The sequence below is a fragment of the Batrachochytrium dendrobatidis genome (assembly GCF_000203795.2).
Source record: "Batrachochytrium dendrobatidis JAM81 unplaced genomic scaffold BATDEscaffold_3, whole genome shotgun sequence".
Classification (NCBI taxonomy): Eukaryota; Fungi; Chytridiomycota; class Chytridiomycetes; order Rhizophydiales; genus Batrachochytrium; species Batrachochytrium dendrobatidis.
This window is the reverse complement of record NW_006281101.1, coordinates 1,180,412-1,203,457: the sequence shown is the minus strand read 5'-3', so window position 1 is coordinate 1,203,457 and position 23,046 is coordinate 1,180,412. Positions and strand designations below refer to the sequence as shown.

The window sequence follows — 23,046 nt, the reverse complement described above, 5'->3', positions numbered from 1 at the left end:
ACTATCAGGCGTGGTTTAGTTTCAGACAGGTTAAACCCGCAGCAAGAGCAGTCTTTCTATAGTTCAACATCGTATCAACCTCCTTCAACACCATTCACTTCGTTGTCTGTAGATGTCAAATCTCAGCACTCTCCATCCGCCTTTTATTCTATAAATTTGCCATTTACTGATACCTCACGGCCTGTGGATCAAGTCCAGACTCATCAGCAAGAGCATATTTATTCTCGAGATCAAATGTATATAAATCCTCGACATCATCGTTCATATAGAAATATCGATTCAGATTCATCATTGTCTTGGCAATCTCCTGCATTATATGGACAGCCTCACCTTAATCTTCGCCAATCTCATATTAACCCGACTCGGGACGATAGAGGCCATGCTCATGATTCACATGTACTCCATATCAACACAGGTCAATCGCCATCTCATGCTGAAACAACCGATCGTATACTACAGTATGCATCCCTCCCACAGTCAAGCCATTTCATACATCCATCATCTACATTAAAAGACAAATCTCCAAAGCCATCAAGTACTAGTGCACAAACAGCTGTTCATTTAGGTCTGCTCTCTCGCCAAAGTACACACATCAGCTCAATGCCCGTGCATCTCCAACTTTCTAATCGGCTAGAATCATCTACTCCTAGCACGGCCCTTGTCAGCACAATTGGCGATAGAGCAGTCGTTTCTGCCAATAGTGAAGAAACAACTGTTCCTTTTACTCTCAACTATGCTGCAAATCACACGCCAAGTGATTTGGAAAGTGACAATACAATTGAAAATAGCTCATGGATTTTACACGATCAAATGCAAGGTATACGGCCAGAGGGTTTCATGTCAGCCCAAGATCGACAGCAAACATCGCTTTCAGAATATTCTACTACATCAGCATCTCATCGTGAATCATTCGCTTTGACTACTCTACCCAGAATACTTGGTGCACATGTTTATCCACACGAGACAGACCAGTTGATTTCACATAGACGGTTTAGTCATCCTGCAGCTTCACATTCTGAACACCATTTGCCAATGCGTTCTCAGTACCATGTACCATTTCAACAGCCTTTAAATCCATCCATTACAAATGCACAGCTTCTACAAGATATATCTTTGACCCGTCTTCAAGTTGCTCAACTAATTTCTACAAATCATATTTTAACTAATCGCTTGGTCACTATGGAGCAAGACTACAATTCCAAACTCATGTCAATGATGCTTAGAATCCAGAATCTTGAACAACTACACAATGAACGCAGAAGGCGTGTGAGTAGCACTGGGAGAGACTACAATTATAATGATATTTTGACTCAAGGTCTTGGATCATCTCCTCATATACTTCAAACTGAATCAGGTGCTACATACGATGATAATGCAGCTCAATTTCATTACACTCCAGCAAGTGAACTAGGAGATATGAATGATTCAACAGATATGGCAAGCAATGCCAGCGCGTAGAACCCATTTTTTGATATGGATAACCGATACTATCCATTAGCCGATTCTTGGAATGAGAAATAGTTGTCGTTGCATCACAATTATATATTTTTATTGTCTATTCCCTTGCAGACTAATACCAGCAATACACTTGGACTATTTTATCTACAATAGCATTTAATTTCTAGCATGCACATTATATTCTTGTAAACCCTGCTTTATGCTGCATCATCATGATTTAATTGATTTTTATCCTCGAGATCTCATTACTCCATTCTATTCCACTACGTACCAGTACTTTCAAGCAGTCCAGTCATTATTAATATAATACTTTGAGTCTTTTACTGGTTTGAATATTTTGAAACCTGTTGGAATACAAAATTGATATTTAGCGTGTCTGATGAACAATATGGCAGATATTCATGCAAGATCGAGTGTTGATGCATGTGTGATGGCATTTGACTGCAGATTCGAACGCGCCAAGAATGCCAATTGAAGTCGATTCCTTGAACAATTTCAAACATCTTTACAACTCGAGTATATTGCTTCAAGAGCATGTCCTCACTCATTGTTCCTATTGCTTGCTGGCAGACTCCTCCACAATCCAAGCTTACTTGTGCTACATCCACTGACGACGGGGCGTTTGTTGTTTCTGGGTCAAAATGTGGAACTATTTCCATCTACTCAGTCGACCATACTAATGCACAGGTGAGCAGTCAGTGTGGTGGCCATTTATTCCTGTCACTATTTCACCCATAATGAATTCGACTAGTAGAGCCAGGTTAGTTCAAGTCTGGACGGGGCGTTGATGATTTACTGTTTAGACCCAATACAAACCGCAATCATCCGATAGTCTGTTCTGGCTTAAGTTGCTATTCGTCAAGCCATTCTCAATGAATCAGTCGAACATGTATCGTGGAAAATATCACTGTCCATTAATCATGATGCATGCAGAACCATTGTATCATGTTTTTGGACTGATGATGTGCAACTTTTTCTATCCGTTGCATTGCTTTGTACAAGTTTACACTGCATTATCAAAGTATCTACTAAAACGCTCAAAAATACATCGTCTACTTGCTCAGATACACATGCCATTTTGTTGTATACAACAAAATGAGATTTTTAAAAGTATTGCATGGTTTTATACGCCAAATAGACGAGCTAATCTTGTACCACTTTTGCTCCATTTTCAAAACCATGATTCTAGCTAGTTCCTCGTTCTGTATCGATTGGCCATTCAAATGAAATATCCGTGCTATTACTGTGCTGCATTGAAGTAGAGTCGGCATCCACTAAACAAAACATTGTTTTATCCGGATCTCAAGATGGGTAAATGCATTTCTTTCCTGTCATCCTTGCCATTTCATTAATGAGGGCGTCTAGATAGTTTTACTTGAATCGCTGTCTATTAGTATGACGTATCAGAGATAATATAGGGCTTGATTCGTGATTCTAATTTTTGATTGATGTGTATAGTGAAATCTCAATGTGGGATATAGCAGATGGTCGCTGTTTGCAATCGAATCCGCACGCAATCGATTGCGTGCCTAGTGGCATTTTAGTATGTATAAGAAATAGTAAATTTGCAAAAACACTCGTCACTTGTTGTATACACTGACTTGATAATTATTTCATCTACATTGTAATAGAAAACCACAAATGGGAAATATTTGTTTTGTTACGGACTTGGAAGCCATATAACTATCCTAGACTCATCAACACTCGAGGTAATTGAATGCAAAAGTGTGTCAGTTAATTTGGGCCAAGCCTCTAGCCACTATTTGATATTGACTCTATTTCCATCAAGGTTGTCAAAAAGTTTGCACTTTTTTCAGAGCAATGGTTTGCATCTGCATCGCTATACTCGACAGGTATTATATTGTTTGATTACTGAATATTTCATCTGGAAAGTCCCTACTATCAGCCCTAATCCTGTCTACCAGCTGTTTTTGACATGCATGTGTGGATATTCATCAAAAATGCAATCTGTTTACTAAATCTTTGCTTAAACACACTGAAATCTAGACAATAAAAAGGCTGAGCAGATCATTGCGGTTACATTTGATGGCTATTTGCACCAACTTATATTCGATGAAAATATCATGACATTTACACATGATCCACAAGCTTACAATTTACATCTACCAGAGCATACTGCAGCTTTTGATCTTCAACAAAATCGATTCGACAAGCATATTATCTGTGTTTTACAACATAAATTTTGCTCTGTGAGTTTGATGTTGGCTTCACATATTTTATATCGTATACTAGCAATCTGTAACATTGATTCTCGACTATTTATCAAATAATAATGTATATAATGCTAACTGTTTATTCGCTATATACATTTTTTATGCCAGGTATTTGTACTAAACAAAACTACTTCAAACCTTCTTGTATGCATTGAATGTCCTGGACCCAAACGATCATGGGCTGGATTCAAATTTCTTTCTGAGCGCACAATGATACTATGGACCACTGATGGAACTTCTCATGTATATTATCTTGGACCAGCTGATGACTTGAATTCCATTTCATGCCTCGACATTCCAAATGACGTTATTGCACTTGTTTCAGATGGAAAAACTGCAGTTTATGTAAATCAATCTAAAATCACTATCAATAGCTACCAGGATTACAAGTAAGATTGCACTGTTTTGGTTTTATTTGTAATACATTCTTCTACTATAAGTGCTGTAACCTTTGTCACCCTAGATTGATAGAAATAATTATAATTGGCTAGCTAATTCGTGTCAATGACTGTATTAGGAAAGCAACATGCATTGCAGTCTTTGATACAAGTAATAGTTTGCAGTCGCATTTGAATATGCATGTTTTAATTTGTGTTGTCGAGGCAAATTTGGCTGCACATCAAAACTCTATGCTTTTGCTTCGATTTGAAATGGAAGCTCAGAGTACATTTCGACTCACACAAACTCATTTTTGGGCGAGTTTGCTTGGACAAAATGTTCGCAATGTTTGCATGCCTAATATTACTGACAAAGAAAACTTGGCACAAATAAGTCTGGCTGCTACCAATCGCACTACACCAGAAGCAAAACAATATCAGTTTGAAATGTTGAGCATTGCTTCAAATGTTGGCAAGTCATGCCTATTCATTGTATTGCAAATCTATTCATTTTAATTGGGTCTTGTATTTACATATTTTTTGATTTTAGAAATCGCATTTCAAGATCTATGGCCGGTTCAGCACATGTCGGGCACACGAGCTACTGCTGCTACACTCATTCTTCGAAAGCATATTGTCCTTGGTCATGAGGATGGTTCCATTGTTGTCGCGCCTGCATCTGTTCCAATATTTTCTCATCAATATGATCGTTCTGGTCTTCAGCCTGATCATACTCACTATGATCGTCTTCAAAACAATTCAAGTGATGATGTTGGCCATCAAGATGTTTCAGATAGCTTGATTTGTATTTTGCGTGGTCACAAAAATGCCATTACTGCATTGTTTGTTCCACACTTTCGAACGGACGGTGTTCGTGAACGACTGCTGAGTGGATCTCGAGATGGAATTGTAAAGTTGTGGAATGTTTCTTCTGGAGAACTTCTTGGATCGTTTTTGTGTCATTCGATGCCAGTTATATCCTTTACACCGATGCCCTCCGAGTCTGGAGCAAAGTTTAAAGCATCTGTGATTTCTGTTGCCTTGGATCATTCTGTTTCAATTATTGATGCTGATGAAGGTGTTTGTCAGTACAAGTTTGCTAGTCATCAGAGTGCTATCGAGGCATTCTATGTGAGACCGCTTGATGATATGTTTGTAGTGGAGTGTATAGACGGTACGCTTTATGTCTGGCAGACTAAAACAGGTCATTTGGACCGTATTGTAACTGGCGCATTGGCACACGATATTATATCCGGGTGCGAGATTAAAGCACAATGTCGGCAATCGCTTGATTCGCATCTGGCGGCAAATGTTCGACGAACACTCTCGATATATCCGGTCACTGCTTCACCCCAAGTGATTCCTACTATGCTGGTATATCAAGTTAACATCAAGCGCTTGATTGATGAGATTGCTAATGGAGAGCGGGTGCTCACACCTGTATTATCGCGAAAGGGAAGTGCTGCATCGCCATTTAATTCAGCAGCAACTGAAACACCGCCTTCACCTCAATCATCGCAAACAAAGCGTATTGCTTTGAAACGATTATTTAGTCGTAAAAAGTCGGCACATAAACTATCTATAAATCCAAGTAAATCTATTGAAGAATCATCTCAGGGCTCTCAAGCAGCGAGAAAATCCAATTCTGGACGCCCTCTTTCGTTGGTACGAGGTGCAATTCCAGACTCTGTCATGACTCACGCTGTTTTATCTGCACTGCTTTCATGGGGGTTTGATCCTGAACTCGATCGCATGTGCTCAGATAAGCTTGATCTTTATCCTCCAAGCTGTTGTACTTCAGTGGGATTCCGAGGTGCGAATGGGTATTTGTCTTTTCCCGTTCCATCCAAGCACGGACTGTTCCAATCTATTCAAAATGGATGGAGGCTGTCAGAGTTTACGACTGCTTTAAAATTGTTGGCCATTGTTTCGCTTTGCAGATCAGTTTTATCTTCTACTGATCTAGAAACTGAAGTGAGCCAGCTACTGGCATTGTATGGTGTTAGATTACCAGATCTTGTAGGCTATGAATACGTTTTTCCGTCGATTGCGTTTTTGGCAAAGTACTGGCAAGATCCTGTTGGTAAGATGCAGATATTTGTTTCTAGCACTTGTAGATTTTATTAACCATAAACGGGTTGAACCTGGCGATTTTCTTCATTTTCTCAATTAGCAAATGTTCAAGAGTCGTCAAGAGTACTACTAGAATCATCCATTACCAAAATGTCTGAGCGCGATAAAGCATCTACCGTGTCTTATTGGCGGCCTTATTGTAAGTCAATATTGCATTTTCACGGGATAGATTTCAAATACTTGAACATGTGTTCAATCCATGAGATTTCTTATTGCCCATTGACAATTACTGTTTTTGACGTGATTTTACAGTGCCCTGGATATGCAAGAGCATGTCAAAAATGAATTTACGTGCAGCTCTTGTTCTTGGTATTATCGGATCTAGTTCATTCTCTCCGCTAAATATTCACGTCTGCAAAGAGGTTGCCGAGTCATTGGATATGATTATTCGAGAGGATTTACGAGGCTCGCATCGTTTAACAGCAATGGAGCTTATTGGTCGTGCATTTGCAATTTGGGAACCACACATCAATGGTGCAAGCGTACTGCGTTACCTTGTAAGTCAAACAGGGCTAGTTGCCATACCATCTTCCATACAAGCCACCACACCAAGTGGAGGACCTATGTCCATAACAGTCATCCCTGCCGGTTTTAGTCAATCAGGCGGTTCCGCTGTACCATCACCTGGAACTTCCTTATCTCCTTCACTTCAAGTATTTGGACAGTCACAACCGCCCTCCATCACACCTGCAATCATGCTTATGGCACGACAGGCGATTGTCAATATTGCCAGTATCAATGCTGGATTATTTATCAGCACACTCACGTTTGATTTGGTTCATGCTCGACTGGCATCCGAACGGACCAGCGGTTTGAAGTTGTTGGGCATGTTTATTACAAAAGTAGGTGCATTTTAATTGGGTTCAACTCATTGATACTTTAGATGAACCCTTCAACTATTTGCTGACATAGCTTTTTATTGGGATGTATATGATTGTTTAGAAACCGGCAATACTATATCCTTATTTGGTTGGTATTGTTGATGCTATGGTTAAAACACTTGATCCGAACACGCCGAATATGCGCGAGGCACTTCAACAGCTCGTTACGGTGAATTTTGCTGAACTGGTGCGTACCTATCCTAGTGTATCATTCCACGCCGGTACCCAACGTCTTGCGGTAGGAGGAAGCTCTGATGGGTTTGTTATTGTTCATGATTTGAGAACTGCTACAAGAGCATTTATTTTACGTGGACATACACGGCCTGTGCATGCTGTTTCATTCTCAAATGATGGAAAGCTTATGGCTACGTTCTCTATCAATGAAAACTGTGTCAAGATCTGGCAGCTGCATGTAGGATTTTTAGGCGCTTTGGTGGATGCGTGGAGTGGATCAAATAGCAATATAAGTTCTGTTGGTGGAGCTACTTCTAGTAGTGCTTTTTCAGTTGCAGGTGTAAGTAGTCTTGGTGCAGGCGTAGGTATATCAACTGCAGGGAGTATCAAATGTTTCCGCAGTTTCAATGTCGGTGCACCTATTGAACATGTTCCATTTTCCAGTATGGTCAAGGATGTCAAGTTTGTATGGATTGGTGATCGGGCAGTCAAGATTCATAGTCTGGAAAATTTTGAATTCACTTTTAATATATAGTTTTTTTGCAATTACTCTGCAGATTAAGATGCACAATGCGTTTATTCATTTGTCTTTCAACTCGTAATTTCAAAACTGTTGCGTGATATGTGAATGCATTTTAGATTGCCGAGCTTGATGAATTAAATATGTACTCGTTGAGAAATAAACTAGTGGCTTCGAGTATGAGATCCGCTAGGTGATTCATTTACAACGGACCTTGCTGGATCTTCAGAAAATGACTGTGCAGTTGTCGATGGTTTGAATCGTCTGGAATGATATAGTGATGCCTGCTGTCCTTTTTGGGGCTGCAGGCTCAGTATAAAGTGAGATGTACTTTCACGCCCACTTGATTTTCTTTGGTTAGATAAATTCGAGATGACTCCAGACTGTCTTGTAAAGAATTTTGAACCGAGCATAGACTGTTGTTGCTGAAATCGAAAACTCGAATCTTTGTCCGTTTCAGGAAAAGGTAGCGGAGTTGAGATTCGAAGATCTTCTTGTTGGAAAGGTGCCCCTAATGTTGAGATACCAATGAGTGATTTTACAAGATTCAATATGGCATTTTGACATACTAACCGATGAATTTTTGATGATCGCCAAATGGTGCACGGACATTTTTGGATGCAAGAGTTGACAGTTTTGCATTGCCAAAGTGAGGGGGGTGCTAAGTTGAAAAGGTTGAAAGTATATTTTAGTAGTTTGTATAGCGATTCAATCAATAGAACAATAACAGATTGATCTCAATCTACCTGAGAATAGTTGAAATTGGAAGATGGGGTTAGATCTGCAGGAATAGCTGTGGAATGACCATCTTTTTGCTGAGCCACCAATGATTTTCTTTTTAGTTTGTCATACAATGCCTGAAGCTTTTGAAACTGTCTGGTTTTTTCAGCAAACTGTTCAGCAAGCTCATGGTGTCTGCGTTTTTCCAACTCATTTGTTTTAACAGTAGAAGATAAGCTTTCTTGAAGAGCAGCAATTTCCTGATTTGCTTCGCGCACGAGGGACTGGAGTTGCCGTTCGAGCTTTGAGCATTGATCGTCAAGATCTTTGCGCACCATGGCTTGGTAAGCAGCTTCTTGGCTAACCTGGTACATCCAAAAGCTTATTGCACGACCAACGATCTCGATGATCAAATCGGGCCTTAAACCGGATATTACACTAGATTTGTAGTCTTCTGTGGGATTCAGTTCACTTACAACAATATCATCTCTATACATAAACAGTATAAGTACAATGCATTTGTTTAAAAAATATCAGTATACAGTGAATAAGGTTATTACCTCTGAGTGAGGGATGTCTCACACGCCGGACTAATGGTTTAAACAAGATGTTAGAAGTGGATAGAGCGAGAAACGAAAAAAAGATCAACTCACCATACCATTGCTTGAGAAAAGGCTAATGATCCACAGTCCATACAGAATACATGACTGCACGTAGTAATGACAGCCTTTGTAGATAAAACTTGTCTGCACTGCAGATTGTTACATCGTAACACTGGATCGGTCATTACAGACTGAAGAAAGTGTCTCCCAAATTTACATTCACGTAAAATGAAACACTAAATAAACTAGTCTCGTGAAATGACTGATCAACATTGATTTGGTTTCTGATGATTGGCATGAAATCATTCATTCCTGAGACACGCAATCTTTATGTCAAACTAGAATGTATTCGAGTTTTTGGAGACAATAGAATAAGTTGGATTGACATCAAATCAATATCTGGATTGTTGTGATCATACAATGCATGGTTATACCAAAATAAGATGGTTTGATTCTGTATGATAAACGTTGTTGATTGAGAATGTCCATCAAGAAGCCAACACTTTATTCCAAACCAAAGCGACTGCAAATGTTCTATTTTGAGTGAATGCGATCATGAATCAAATCACGTGAATCTTATCATAAAGTCAATTTCATGCTTTATTCAACATCATGTTTCGTCGCATAGCGTCACTGTTCAACATGGCTCTGCCTAGGGTGATGGCAGCCATGGGTCTTGGCTCTATTCCTATGCAAACTTCCGTATCTCTTGCTCCAAAACTTCTTTCTGCTGCCAAAGTCTCCACTCGCTTGCCTCTATTCTTTGGCAAAACTTTGAATCGCTGGCAACTATATGCTACTCGTGCTCCTGCTCGTTCGTTATTCCAACTTCCATTAAATACCTTTCGATTTTCGCTTGTGAATTCCCTTCATACTAACTCTTGGTTGGAATCGTTGGACCCAAGACTTCGTCGTCAGGTTGTTTTGGATGGTTTGCTGAGATTCCAATCAAGAACCCCTGTTGACGACTTGGCTGATACAATTGACCATCAACCCAACATATCTGAACCTCCTGCTACTGCTGGAAACCAACAGGATGTGTTCATAACTATGCATTTGTATGACCATTCTACCAAACCATCATCCATTACCCCTTCTTTGCAGTCTTTGTCCATGAATCACATTCGGGAGATTCAAACGGCTGCTGATCGTCATTACGAGCATATGCACAAGGTGTCTCTTACACTTCAGAGATTGCTTGCTGCTGGTGCATCTGATGTGCGTGTCACTGAATGCGAGAACGGCGGATTAAACATCAAGGTTGTTGTGCCTACTGTGCTAATTGGTGGTGCAGATGTAGAGGTATGGCTGCGTGAGCATGGAATAGACCCAACATGCACTCATTTTAAGATTGAACTGGATACAACTCAGCATATTTCGTCTGATGCTACTCAATTGCCATCTAGTGATATTGAATCATTTTTGAGTATGCTCGAAGAGTTTAAAGAGTCTTCCAATTCCATGTTTGTTTCCAAACAGCCATCAGATATTGTATCTCATCGCCAGACTCAGGATCAACTTCTGTCCCAGTATCATGCAATGAACTGTTTACTTTGAGTGTAAACACATCAACGGTCAGCATGCTTCAGTACATCAGAATGCATCTGATCTTGAAATGTTCATGATTGAATAAATAAAATCTCAAGCTTGATCACAATAAACCAGTAATGAATTATGCTTCCGATGTAGTGTTCATTTCAATAATATCGTCGTCCTCATCGGTTCTAAACCGTTCATACTGGCCAGCCTTACCGCTATCATTCAATGTCCATTTGCGGATTAAGTTCTTGATTTGTCCAAGAAAAGTCCATACTAATGCACTTATTGCACCAATCAGGACGACCGAGACAACAGCTATTCCAGGTAAGCTTGTTGCTGCTTGTTTGACTTGATCTCCTGCAGTAACTGTACTCCCGATCTGTCCCTGTGCAGCTTCCTTTTGTCGTGTTTCTTCGAGTTGCTTCAAAGTTGGTGCCGAGAGTGTCCAATTCGCACTTGGTGAGTCGATCCAGATATTCAAGGGAAGAGTCATGCTTTTGATAATAATGTGGTAGCCGCCTGGAGAGATTGATGATGCAGGAGTGAATACTGCCACTGCAAAAGATGGACGAGATGCATCCAGATGGAGAGGAAGATTAGGGTATTCAAACACTTTGCTTCCCTGATACTATTTCCCATTGCATCAACACGTTGGTGTTATCCATCAATGGTTTACTATTAGTGCTGATTTACAAAATTATGCGATGCGTTGACAAGTATTACAAACTACCTCTTTTAATAAAACTGTGATGCTAGCTGGTGTAGCTCTATCATCACGGGAAACTGTTAGTGTCAATGGCTCGCCTGCCTTGATATGGTTCAGAGCAAAGTTATTGTCCACACAGACTGGTGCTGGTATGCGAAACCCATAACATCGGAGTAGATAAGGTGACGTGTCGTCTGGCTGCCACCATACAATTTCTGTTGTTTATTCCAGCACAAGAGTAAAAGATCATTAATATCGATAGTCCACTTGAAGATTTCTGGCAGGAATGGGTTCATCAGTTTGTCACGAATACCATATGCAGAGATATGCTTATAAAAGTATATAGACTCGAAGGAGTTGCTAAAAGGTTGGTCAAACTTACTTGCATCCACACCAAGCAGTGTTGACAGCATTGAAAACAGTAGTAGCAACAGAAGCGTCATTTTGGAACATGACGGACATATCAACAATGTCTTCATTAGATGATTCAACCCTTTGGAATGTCGAGTGAATTGGCAAGATGAATAGATTTCAATAAATCAAGTTGAATCAACAAGCAAAATCATTCTACTGTAGCTGCCAATCCATTGAAATATCAATGTTGGTATCTGGATTGTAACAGCATCTCAATCGTATGCTTTACTCTATTGCTGGATTGATCATCTTCAAATCAAGCCATCCAGTGTGCATATCTTCCTATTCAACAGTATTATATCTTGACAGTTGACAAGATATAATGCTGTTGGTAATCCCAACCAGATGCTATTTAGATAATAATAGACTATAGCCAACAAGATGGTATGAGATTTACATTGAATCCAGTTTTTAGGAATCCACAGTCATGAGTGGATTGAGTCTTGGCATGAAAGACTAGGGACGAATGGCTTGATCTGATCGTGTGCATTGGAGTTACCAGCCTTGTTTTATTCTTAAAAACGGTGTTATCCAGTGCTCTTGATATCCTACTAATAAGCACTTGTCAAGGTTTTCTATTTATAAACATTGCTAGTTTCTATTCAACACTCATTCCAGATCTGTTTTACTAGCTAGTTTAAGGTGCTCTAGAAAGCATCTACAATTCTTACCAAGCCATGACATCAATGGAAAGTAGTTTAGGCTTATGGGAGAATTTCGTCGAAAGTATCGCACAGGTGCTGTCGCAGGCTCTAACAGATCAAGAAACTGAAAAGCTGGTTTCTTCCTTTACCGTCTTACAGCATCGTCTGCGCCAACTGAGTGCGTAAGTAGTGTTGGCTATTCGTTGGTTCTAATCTTCCAATGTGTGAAATGCTCGATGCAAATCTCCATTGATATCCTGCACTCATTCAAGACTGATGCGTTGTTCAACTGTTTATCTTGTAGTGATAATCTCCATCGACTCGAATCAAAAGGCCATAGAAAGAGTCTAATTTGCAAACACCATGGCACATGTACCGCTAATACTGTCCGAGCGTTCGTTCGTGCATTCGTGGTCACTTATGGCCTCAAGTATGCTCTTGGGTTTTTCCCTGCTTTATTAACCGGCAAAGCCTTTTCAAAGTAAGTTTTTGCGCACATGAAATATCTCTAATGTGCCAATCTGTCACTGGGATCTTGAGTCGCCAATATTGTTTGTAAATGCTGCCCTGCAATCAGAAATAGTGTTTCATATCCAACAGTATTGCTCATTATCTGTTTTTTTAAATCTACTGATTACAGGCCACGAATTTTACTACGGATCGGTGGGCAAGATACAATCTCGTTTGCACTCTTCATGTCTGTCTTCATCTCATCATATAAAGGGTTTCTTTGCACGTTTCGAGCATTCTGTGGCAGCAACGACAAGCTTAATTCATTCATGGCTGGAACATTGGCAGGATTCAGTCTTCTTTTGGATAGTAACAAGTCACGTAGAGTCATGATTGCTCTCTACTTGTCCACTCGTACTACTCATTTCTTGTCAAGATGGATCTGGCGAGCCTATCTCGCTCGGTGGAGTGCAAAACTTGGATACCATAATCCAAATACAATCGTGCCGTCCAAATCTTGCACAGCAGAGTGTCATGCAGATTCAGAATATGAGCAGCTACAAATTCAAGTGCCTCAATCTGCCGATGTGGCTCAATTTCAACTTGGTGATGGAAGTTGGATAGGAAGTAGCACTACAGATGTTGATTTTAACGAGCTTTCTTCATCAATAGATTCCAAAAAGGTCGGAGTAAATCAAATCAAAACCTTACATGAACCTACTCACATGCCCAAAAAGAACGACTGTATGGGTTCACTTGGCAGTGATCGTAATATGGATTTGGTACAAAGTCCATTATCAGACAAGGCAACTTCAAATCAAACCCAGCATGCTTTAAATCACAAGCATCATCGCTCTGATCAGCATAGTCTGCATATACAAGCTCTAAACACTCGGGCCGAAGAGCTCATTCTCAATGATGTGGACGATAAACATCACACACATCATCCACTACGAAAACTTATTCGTCAAGCAAGCGCTGTATTGGTCATGATGTTGTCGTCCAGTCAGATCTTGAACGCGTATGTAACTGAACCGGAAACATTGGCAGTAAGTTGTGATGCTTTAAAAAACTCAGTCGACTCAAAATGACATTGAATCAAGAGACTCCAAACATTGAACCATTGCCAAAATCTAATGCTGGACATATTTTCAATTTTATAAATTTTATATAGAACTCGTACTTTTCGTTTCTGCTTACACATGGTGGTATTCGATCGCTCCAGCCTAAACGGCCTCGTGAATACATAGCATTGCTTGGAGATATTGTTCGTTCCTGTACTCATATGGAAAGCACAAAGTTTTTAGATGCACCACCAGGCACTCCGTTTGCAGAAACGGTTCCTGTAGGAGTTTCTGTAGAGTCTTTTGAAAAATTCAAAGACTTTATTACTCAAACGCCACACGAGTTTCTTGCCTGTGCCTTGCAGCATCCTGCCAGCACTAATTGCTGGTATAGTGTGCTATGGTCCTTCAAGGGTGAATGGTTTCGTGCCATGTCTCTATATGCTCCTTTGAATCTCATCATGATGTTAATTTTTCGAGGAAAGCGTGTGCTCAATAGCCCATTACGATCCTTGTTTCATCTTGGATTTTCAATCTTGAGATCAACAGTGTTTTTAACTTGTTATGTGACAGCTGCATGGACACTTCCTTGTTTGTTTCGTTGGTTGAAAGGAAGAGATTTGCCGTGGATGTACTATGTCAATGGGATGGTTGCTGGATCTATGGTATTGATTGAAGTACCTGGAAGAAGACTGGAACTAGCCTTGTATTGTCTTCCTCGTGCTATAGAATCGTTTTACAATTCTTTGGCAAAACAAGGATACGCTCGGTATATCAAGTAGGTTTTGTATTTTTAGTACTGTTCAAACAGGGGTTTTTGGGTGCAACTGAGTGATTTTAACTCGTGAATGGATTGACAGAAATGGCGAAGCTTTGTATTTCTGCCTTTCAACTGGCGTTCTCATGACACTTTATCAATCTGATCCTGGCTCAATTCACGAAGGGTACGTTTGCAACTCTTTTATTTTTCATGACTCGTGTGGTCTAGTTTTAATAATTACTGGATTTGTTTGAAATGTGTAGATACCGCAAGGTTATGTTTAGATACTTTGGAGTGAACTGAACAAGACATGACATGGCTATGAACAAAGGAAATTTATTATCGAGCGGGAACTGAGCAAATTGTTTTACCTGATATCAACCATTAAAGCCTGATTTCATTTTACAATGATGTATTCATTGCATCAAAAGCATCAATATGTGTATTCACCGCCATATTCACGTAAAATGGACCACTTTTCTGTATTGATCTTGAATTGACTATTTTGCTCCAGAATAAACAATGGTTAAATGTGTGTTGTTTTTCTACTGCATATTGACTTTATTCTCAATCTTTTGGTGTTTGGGATTACTCGACATACGAAACCATTATTATATTCAAATGATGTTCTGCAGGGTTCAAGAATGAACAATATGGAGCAGATGCAATCCTCGCGACATGTGTTGAATGGTTGACCGATCATGTTTAACGAGTCGGTTGTTTTGTGGAATGGAATGCTATCTAGAATAACATGAGGATTTGAGCATGTTTTATATTTTGCAAGGCTTCAAAGACATACGGATCGCAACAAGGAAAAGGCTTGCAAGATTGACTGGAAATCAAGGAAAACCGAGTTGTTTAGTAGTTCATTCTGCGTCACCACAACTGTGACAACAATTTGATTGGATTAAACGAGTATTTTCCAAATGGCAAATTCTGACGTCAATTCAATCAACATTGGATCATTTTCAGCAACAACTATGGGTAACACTACATCCTCTACTCAGTCCTTTCCAGAAACGACGCAACCCAGCTTACCCAGTTTAAAACAAGAACCCAAATGTAAGCCATGCTGTGCCTGTCCAGACACTCGCCAAATCAGAGATGAATGCGTTATTCTCAATGGTGAAGAACAGTGCACTGATTTGATCAAGGCACATCAAGACTGTATGCGGTCCATGGGATTCAATATCTAATTCAGTACCAAGGCAATGCCATCTTTATAATACATTTGCATAGGCCGTGAATGGCTTGATCCATTGTGCAACAATCCAATACATCTTTTTCAATGAATGAGTTCATTTTAATTGTTGGCTATTCAAGCGAGATTCAATGAGTTTTTGTCCATCTTGTTTAATTGATAATCAATATCGACTGTTGAATGTGGGTGTTGTGCAACCTGCTGTGTACGAAAGAAATGAGGTTGTTTATTTATGATGTTGAAAACCTCACACTGTTGAAAATGGGAGTCAAATAGTTTGAAGCAGTAATAGCAAGTGGTCTAAATGAAGCAAGTGAAGTAGGCCGATACAAACCACCCATCACACTCTCCCTAGATACAGAGACGGTTTGATTTTCCGCGGTCTTTTCTCGAACTTCCAGAGATGATGTATCGTCCATCATTCCCATGACTTGAGGTGGGATAGAAGGAATTGAGCTCCACAAGAGATCATCCCGACCTGGTGTAGGAACACTAAAGGGAAGTATAAACCGTGTGTCGATCAAGGGATTCAAAGCATCGTTGACCTCATCCATGTCGACATTGTGCACTTGTTCCGGCTCATCCATCATCTTTGTATCAAACATAGCCGTTCCTTCTGACTTCGCGTCGGATTTGGTTCTAGTCATATCAAGTTGGGCATCAACAATAGAATCCAAATTGTTTTCTGTAGCTACAGATGGGGTATCCATACTCTGCTCTTCAGATCGGTGTCCGCTACGCTTCATTTGTGCCAAAGCCTCGACACCTCTCTTTTTCTCAACAGCCAGCTCATCTATCAGTTTTTGTACATATGCCTCCACATCAGGTGGAAAGGATGCTTCTCCAACCTCGTATCTGTAATTCTCCATCACTTTATGGAGTTGGGCAGTGGTGAGGATATTCATTGATCCAATGAGTTCCAAAAAACCACCCAGATCTGCTCCACATGTCGAAGCGACTTGCAGGAATTGGGTAAGCTGCATTGAGGGACGGAGATGTTGGACCAATGCACCACCACGACCAAATGATGCTGCAGGACCAGTGATTTGTGGAAGGGCAGCAGCATGCTCTCGCACCCAGTCTTGAATCGCTGCAATATTAAGCTGGATTTGCTGTGCTCTTGCACGTGAGCACAATTCATTAGTGGTCAAGACACGATTGAATACTTCGGCATTAAGAAAGTAAAGGAGTTGATGGAATAGCTGATGAACGACTTGCTCATGAACTTTGCATGATTTTAATACATTTAGTGTTGAACCGAGGATAGAGTTGATACTAGCAGGGGTTACTTCATACTGGGGGATTGAAGAATGAGAGCGTGTCGATCGGGCTGATCTTGGACTTCGTGGTGGAGAATATTCCTGATTGAGTTTTAGTAAAGACTTGCGTTTTCCAATACCAAAAAAGACTGGTTCGTATCGGACACGAGATGTGGCATGCATTTTCCGATAGTCTATGATGGCTGGGTCGATAAGAGACCCAATGCTACGCTCAATGGATGCGACAAGTTGCTGGTAAATCTCTTGAATCAGTTCACTCAAACGACACTGCGAATCAAAAGTAGATACCAAGAGGCCAGTATCTCGCTTCATATATACCAAGAGTTGCATGGCATTGGAAAGCCAATATGCGCAGAAATGGATATCATCGGGACATGCCTATAAATCATGAACGAACATCAACACATTCAAATACAAGATCAGTATGGCTTGAAAAGTAGATTATTGTTGCGGACATCTTGCACATTGATGGTATAGGTTTACCTGAAGAGCAGACACGATTCTTTCAATGGATTGATTCAAAAATGTGCATAGCATGCTATCCGAGTTCCAATAGTGGGCATAGCGCGCACAGAGAAAGATGGTGTTGGCGCCAACAGGAACATAATCGGGTCCTCTTCCTGGACGAATGCGACGAACAATCACATCGACAACATGATCAATGTTTGCTTCCTCAAAAACAAACATTTGATCTGGTCTGCAGCTGTCCCATTGAAATGTGGTTTCTAAAGGCTAATACAGCGAATTTAGTATGGCACAGACAAGCAAGCATCACTGACTAAAAATAAACTAATTATTGTCGATGCGTGACGAGTCAAACTCTTACCATGAAATCAAAATCATCGTCGCTGCTGTCGAGACTCAGTTGATCAGGATCTGGCAAGTCATCATCGCTTTCAGTATTTTCATCTGCACTGCTGCCCTGAGATGCAGTCTGGTCATTTGCACATGCAGTACCAGCCAGTTTAGCAGCTTTTGCCAATGCACGAGCAGCAACTCGAGCGGCTTTGCGTTCTCTGTTGTCTGCCAGTCCAGGATCCAGGATGCGTACAATCTCACTATTGCCGTTTTTAGTTGACAGATCGACGATACTGCGACCTCTGTTAGACTTGGCTTGCTTGTTAGCACCAGCCTCAATCAGCACTTTGGCTGCTGCTTGGTAGCCATTTGCACAGGCCCACATTAGTGGGGTCCAACCATCTGTAATATGGGTTCCAAAATCAGTCAATATACATGATGACTGGATATACGATCAGCACTACAACAAGCATATTGGCTATATCAAAACATACTTTTATCGCAACAATCGATGCCAGCACCTGCGTCCAATAGCATACGAATCACCTCAACATGACCAAAGCAAGCAGCAGAGATGAGAGCAGTGGTGCCTTCTTCCTCGGCAGCATCCAAGTCTATCCAATCGGCAGCCTCTGAATACAGACACTCATGTAATCTTCCAATATCGCCATTGGAAGCTGCCCGAATATACATGCTTTCCAGTCTGTGTGTGCGCTCACTGTCGGAATAGTGATGATGGTTGAGAATATCCTGAGTCGTCATAAGCATATCACTGACATTGGCTGTATAGTTGATCGAGAGCAGAGACGCAGCTGAGCTTGAAATAGGATTGGTGTTAGCGACATGGCTGCTGCCAGGAAGAATAGCGCCAGATGAGGTTCCTGGTGATGTGTCGGGAGTGATGAATGAAGTTACACGGCCAGCAGTTGGGATCGACAGAACCCTATCAGCCATGATGCCTTCTTGACTAGACGGTCGTCTAGTCAAATCAGTATTTATAGAAGCAATAGCAGGCTTTATCCTCGCAGTGGCTGGAGTCATGGTAGCTTGACGAGAGCTCGGTAGCAAATCACTGGCAGCGGATGAAATGGTGGCGAAAGACGTAGCAGCAGTTTCTGACTGTTCTTGGACTGTATTATTCTGCAGCTCAGAGTGACTGTCATGCACACTGTCTATGACGGCAGAGTCCTGAGATGAAGCGATCCCTTTAGAAACAGTACTTGCCATATTCACTCAGGCGACCAGCTAGTTTCAAGTGAATAAAAAGCGATTGTCAGTAGAGATGGAAAGTAATGTGAATGACAGACACTTTCAAAGTAGACGGCAATGCCACAGTTCAATCTGCTCTGATAAAATAGTAGCAACTGCTCACTTGGTTCACTTGTCGTTTAAGATGCCAAGTGGCGGAAATTATGAACACAAAGTGGAAATGCAAGTTGAAACTATTGTCTTGCAAAAACAAAAGTTATTTTATGATTCTTGAACACTTGATTCTTGAACACTCGATATACAATACTAGATTCTTGGTAAAGTAGATTCCTATTCCAACATTGAATTAAAACATTTAGTTTTTATCGCGACCGTTTTCCTCATTAATAATACTCGATAGAATCCCAATTGATCAGCAATTTTATGAAATCTTCATGGCTACTTCATCAATACTATGTTCCAAAAACCATTGCATTCAGACTTGAATCTCATCTTCATATCCACACTGTGTGTTGCATTGCTACTTCAAGTAAACCTTCAAACCTTGCTCTACTCTCAAGTTCAACTTACTCATCGTCTGCAATCCATACTTGTATAACATTATCCCACAGTCATTGGCATTCACTAAATAAACCAAATCAGGCTGTATCAGCAGTCTACAATCCAAACTGTTCATTATCAAATTCAGCTAATCACAACTCATCGAATTCAAGTCCCTATCACAACCCATCTGAACAATCAACTTTGTCATGGAAAATATTTTGCAAGGCAGATCTACCATCACTATCTAAAAAACATATTAATCAATTGCTTGTAACTATTTCAAAGCATCCTTCTATACCCATTGCTACTTCTCGAATGCTTCAGGCTATTAAACTCTTGGCTTCAAATGGCATCCCTATACCTCAGTACTACCTTACAACCCTCTTTTTAAACATCAGATCTATGCATACCAAAGATCTTTTTATAACTCTTCAGTATTTAGATATGTTGAAATTGCTATACACCCAGTACTCCCATCTATGCAATATCCAGCTAACACAGCGTGACCTTAATGTGCTCACTTTAATTGGCAAAGATTCTCAAGATGAACGCATTATAGCCGCAGTACAAAGCATTGGACTTTCGATTGGCAGTGAACCTTTATTCAGTAAAAAAATCATGGATCTTGTACTACGCCATATAACTGTTAAAGATTTAGCTGGTGCCCGTAAAATTCTTGACAACGCTGGACCAAGTCAAGATCCAAATATACTGTCTACCACTGCGCTTTTTCTTGCACGTTCGGGAGATTCTATTTCTGCAGATCTACTCGTTCGTCAATGCGTGGATAGTAATGTCAAGCTTCAAGATATAGTGTTTATTCATGTTTTTGTCGGGCATTTGGAGAGTAAAAACTATGAGCTTGCACGACTGTGGATGACTTGGATCCCAACGGTGCACCAAAACGTATTTGTTGATGTCTGGTCATTGTGGATCCGAAAAATGTTTCAAATCTCCATTAATCATTTCCAGGATATTCTTGTTCAAGTAGATTTGCTTTTGCAAGACCCAGAATTCAAGCCGCATGACAAGTTTTTATTCAATGTTGTGTTTGGACTGATGTCTGTTGGCGACATCACTTCTGCCTTCAAGTATTTTGATACCATTCGACTCAAAGGTGACTTTGTTCCTAGTACTGACTCCAGGTCTGTCATTCAGGCATGTCTGATTTTGAGCGACACTTTATCCGACCAATTGCATTCGACAGAAGAGCTTATTCGTTTTTCCACAGATCGCAACAACTTTAAATGTACGAGTATTCTCATACATGCATTCCTAAAAGTACATCAGATTGAAAACGCACTCTATATTTATGATCTCATGGTTAAAAGTCGAGAACTGGGCGGGCTAGGATATCGACCTCGAGCAGATGTGATGCATATGTTTCTTTGCTATTACTATCAACGTCGTGAAATCTCAAATGCCTTTCAATTTTACAAACGTGCTCTTGCTGATGGTGCATTTCCAAACGGACGGGTTATCAAGATCTTACTAGAACTCTCTCGTAATGAAATAACTATTATTGAAAACATTTGGCAGGATTTTATTTCCAAATCCAGTGCCTCATCTTATCACCCGCTCCCAAAAGCATTTTATCAATTCACAGACACACAGTTGATGTCTGTCGCGGCAAAAACTTCTACCCATGGCGACAAACATGACGATGCACAGTTGACTCGTGCATTTAGTCATCTTTTGTTGCAAAAATCTGCTCCGGGGTCTAACCGTTTTCAAGAAAAAATATCTACACCTTTAATCATCAAAGAAAACAAGACTTCTGACATCTCTTTGGGTATTGCAACACCCAACATTTCTAAAATGTCTAGATCTGATGACGGCGTTTTAAATGATATAGAATGGGATGAGGATTCTACCACTTCAACTATGCCGCATTTCCATGATTCAAATTCCACGACAACTTTTGAACAGCCCAGGTATCCTGATCTAAGTGAACAGCACTATCATCAGATGCTTGTAGCATTTCTTCGGCACAACCTCTACGCAGAAGCGCAAGCATTGCTGAAAGATATGCACGTTCGTATCAGAGAAGCATCTTGGTTTATACTGATTCCCTTGGCTCAATCCAAATATGCCTTGGGAGACTACGAAGCATGTTTGAGTATTATTGAAATGGCACGACTATCCACTTCGCATCGACCCATACAGTTGCTTCGTCTCGAGTTAAAAGCCTGTTGCGCAGCAAAGAACACAATACAGGCTGAAACTATATTTAATGAAATGATTGAAATGCGTATTCTGCCGTTTCTGGAGGCATTTGAACAGCTTGCTACTGCGTATAGCTTTCAAGGCAAAGCGCTAGATGCGTGTCGATTGTGGATATGCGCAAAGGCTCTTGGTTATCGAACCGTTGAGATTGAAAAGTGTATACATCAGTTATGGGATTTACATGGCAACGCGCTGGGCGGAACGTTGGAAGAATGGATCGAGGTGTGTAGAAAGGATCCAGAAACTATTGCGCTATGTAAAAGATGTTTAAATATCATGAACAAGCCTAAACCGATTGCTTCTTCAAGACAACTAGCGATTGATAGCTTATCTGCTGTTCAGGGTAGGCTCAAACCAACGAATAGGTAAAATGAATGTAGTGGTTTACCCTATTACGACTAGGAACATGACTGGTGACAGTGCATGAATGTTGGCAACCATTGGCGTATTTGCCTGCTGACTTGAATGGCTGGAGCATCTATTGTTTGTATCTCTTGTACTGCGGCAACAATCTGGCGTGTTGACACGGCCAATTTGCCAAACGATCTGATCTGCGCTACCATTTTCAGCAACAGCGGTCTGCTTGATGCTATCAAAACGATTCCAAAACACAGGCGGAGTTTCTACAACCAAAATATATCCTCTCTGTATCCCATTGTTACCACGTTGATGTTTGGAGAGTTTTGACATGCACGAGTATTTTGACTCAATGTACTGTACGAGTATCACAAATACTGCTATGATCCACCATGTTTTTAGTTGTTTTTACCACACAGAAACGTTCATCTGATGTCAGGTGCCGTTATTGGACGGAAATAAAAGGTTGACAATCTACATCACACTTGTATAGGCTATGGTAATTCCAACCCTCTGCACACGTCATGCTATACACCACTCGATTCATTGCAGTCATTTCATTATATCTGTTTCAACCAGTTTCTCATTGATTCGTTTGACAATAGCATTGCGCATGGTACAATCATTTGGAATTCGTTAGAAATCGAGTCCAAGTTTACAATTCTACTGTTCATTGTTATCAAAGTCATGGGTTGAAAAAGTAGTCATTTATACTGAACCCATCATTTATTTATGCTTTCGAGATCCACATAAGAT

The 23,046-nt window shown here is 40.4% G+C and overlaps 9 protein-coding genes across 9 annotated transcripts; 5 read left to right on the top strand and 4 right to left on the bottom strand.

Annotated features, from left to right (window-relative positions):
- Positions 1–1,992: 1,992 nt before the first annotated feature.
- On the top strand, positions 1,993–7,819 carry BATDEDRAFT_34642 (uncharacterized protein; the record flags this gene model as incomplete). The annotated part of the gene is made up of 12 exons (XM_006677373.1): positions 1,993–2,145; positions 2,648–2,769; positions 2,917–3,001; positions 3,090–3,167; positions 3,248–3,311; positions 3,466–3,668; positions 3,801–4,081; positions 4,210–4,355; positions 4,620–6,152; positions 6,243–6,341; positions 6,455–7,044; positions 7,145–7,819. The coding sequence occupies 12 exons, from the start codon at positions 1,993–1,995 to the stop codon at positions 7,790–7,792; spliced, it is 4,002 nt and encodes a 1,333-aa protein (XP_006677436.1). The 3' UTR covers positions 7,793–7,819.
- A 122-nt stretch (positions 7,820–7,941) lies between these two features.
- BATDEDRAFT_23596 (uncharacterized protein) lies at positions 7,942–9,284 on the bottom strand (the record flags this gene model as incomplete). The annotated part of the gene is made up of 5 exons (XM_006677263.1): positions 7,942–8,288; positions 8,351–8,438; positions 8,524–8,986; positions 9,058–9,087; positions 9,151–9,284. The coding sequence occupies 5 exons, from the start codon at positions 9,282–9,284 to the stop codon at positions 7,942–7,944; spliced, it is 1,062 nt and encodes a 353-aa protein (XP_006677326.1).
- A 427-nt stretch (positions 9,285–9,711) lies between these two features.
- BATDEDRAFT_23595 (uncharacterized protein) lies at positions 9,712–10,656 on the top strand (the record flags this gene model as incomplete). The annotated part of the gene is made up of 1 exon (XM_006677262.1): positions 9,712–10,656. One exon carries the CDS (start codon positions 9,712–9,714, stop codon positions 10,654–10,656), a length of 945 nt encoding a protein of 314 aa, XP_006677325.1.
- A 115-nt stretch (positions 10,657–10,771) lies between these two features.
- Positions 10,772–11,787, bottom strand: BATDEDRAFT_87296 (uncharacterized protein; the record flags this gene model as incomplete). The annotated part of the gene is made up of 3 exons (XM_006677506.1): positions 10,772–11,266; positions 11,369–11,559; positions 11,727–11,787. The coding sequence occupies 3 exons, from the start codon at positions 11,785–11,787 to the stop codon at positions 10,772–10,774; spliced, it is 747 nt and encodes a 248-aa protein (XP_006677569.1).
- A 2,452-nt stretch (positions 11,788–14,239) lies between these two features.
- Positions 14,240–14,852, top strand: BATDEDRAFT_6270 (uncharacterized protein; the record flags this gene model as incomplete). Its single annotated transcript, XM_006677040.1, has 2 exons — positions 14,240–14,694; positions 14,777–14,852. Coding segments are annotated over 2 exons (531 nt in total), but the record flags the coding sequence as incomplete, so codon positions are not given.
- An 804-nt stretch (positions 14,853–15,656) lies between these two features.
- Positions 15,657–15,872, top strand: BATDEDRAFT_10057 (uncharacterized protein; the record flags this gene model as incomplete). Its single annotated transcript, XM_006677076.1, has 1 exon — positions 15,657–15,872. The coding sequence occupies one exon, from the start codon at positions 15,657–15,659 to the stop codon at positions 15,870–15,872; it is 216 nt and encodes a 71-aa protein (XP_006677139.1).
- A 213-nt stretch (positions 15,873–16,085) lies between these two features.
- On the bottom strand, positions 16,086–16,757 carry BATDEDRAFT_36744 (uncharacterized protein). The gene has a single exon (XM_006677421.1). It carries the CDS (start codon positions 16,744–16,746, stop codon positions 16,108–16,110), a length of 639 nt encoding a protein of 212 aa, XP_006677484.1. The 5' UTR covers positions 16,747–16,757; the 3' UTR covers positions 16,086–16,107.
- A 1,692-nt stretch (positions 16,758–18,449) lies between these two features.
- Positions 18,450–19,460, bottom strand: BATDEDRAFT_34641 (uncharacterized protein; the record flags this gene model as incomplete). The annotated part of the gene is made up of 2 exons (XM_006677372.1): positions 19,328–19,460; positions 18,450–19,200 (listed from the first exon to the last, which is right to left on the bottom strand). A coding segment is annotated over exon 2 (732 nt), but the record flags the coding sequence as incomplete, so codon positions are not given.
- A 127-nt stretch (positions 19,461–19,587) lies between these two features.
- On the top strand, positions 19,588–22,603 carry BATDEDRAFT_23591 (uncharacterized protein; the record flags this gene model as incomplete). Its single annotated transcript, XM_006677261.1, has 3 exons — positions 19,588–19,693; positions 19,853–22,276; positions 22,503–22,603. 3 exons carry the CDS (start codon positions 19,588–19,590, stop codon positions 22,601–22,603), a joined length of 2,631 nt encoding a protein of 876 aa, XP_006677324.1.
- Between the last annotated feature and the right edge of the window lie 443 nt (positions 22,604–23,046).

What these genes read in the sequence shown, in the direction of transcription:
- BATDEDRAFT_36744 (XM_006677421.1), bottom strand. Translation starts at nt 16,746, where the DNA reads ATGGAGAATTACAGATACGAGGTTGGAGAAGCATCCTTTCCACCTGAT.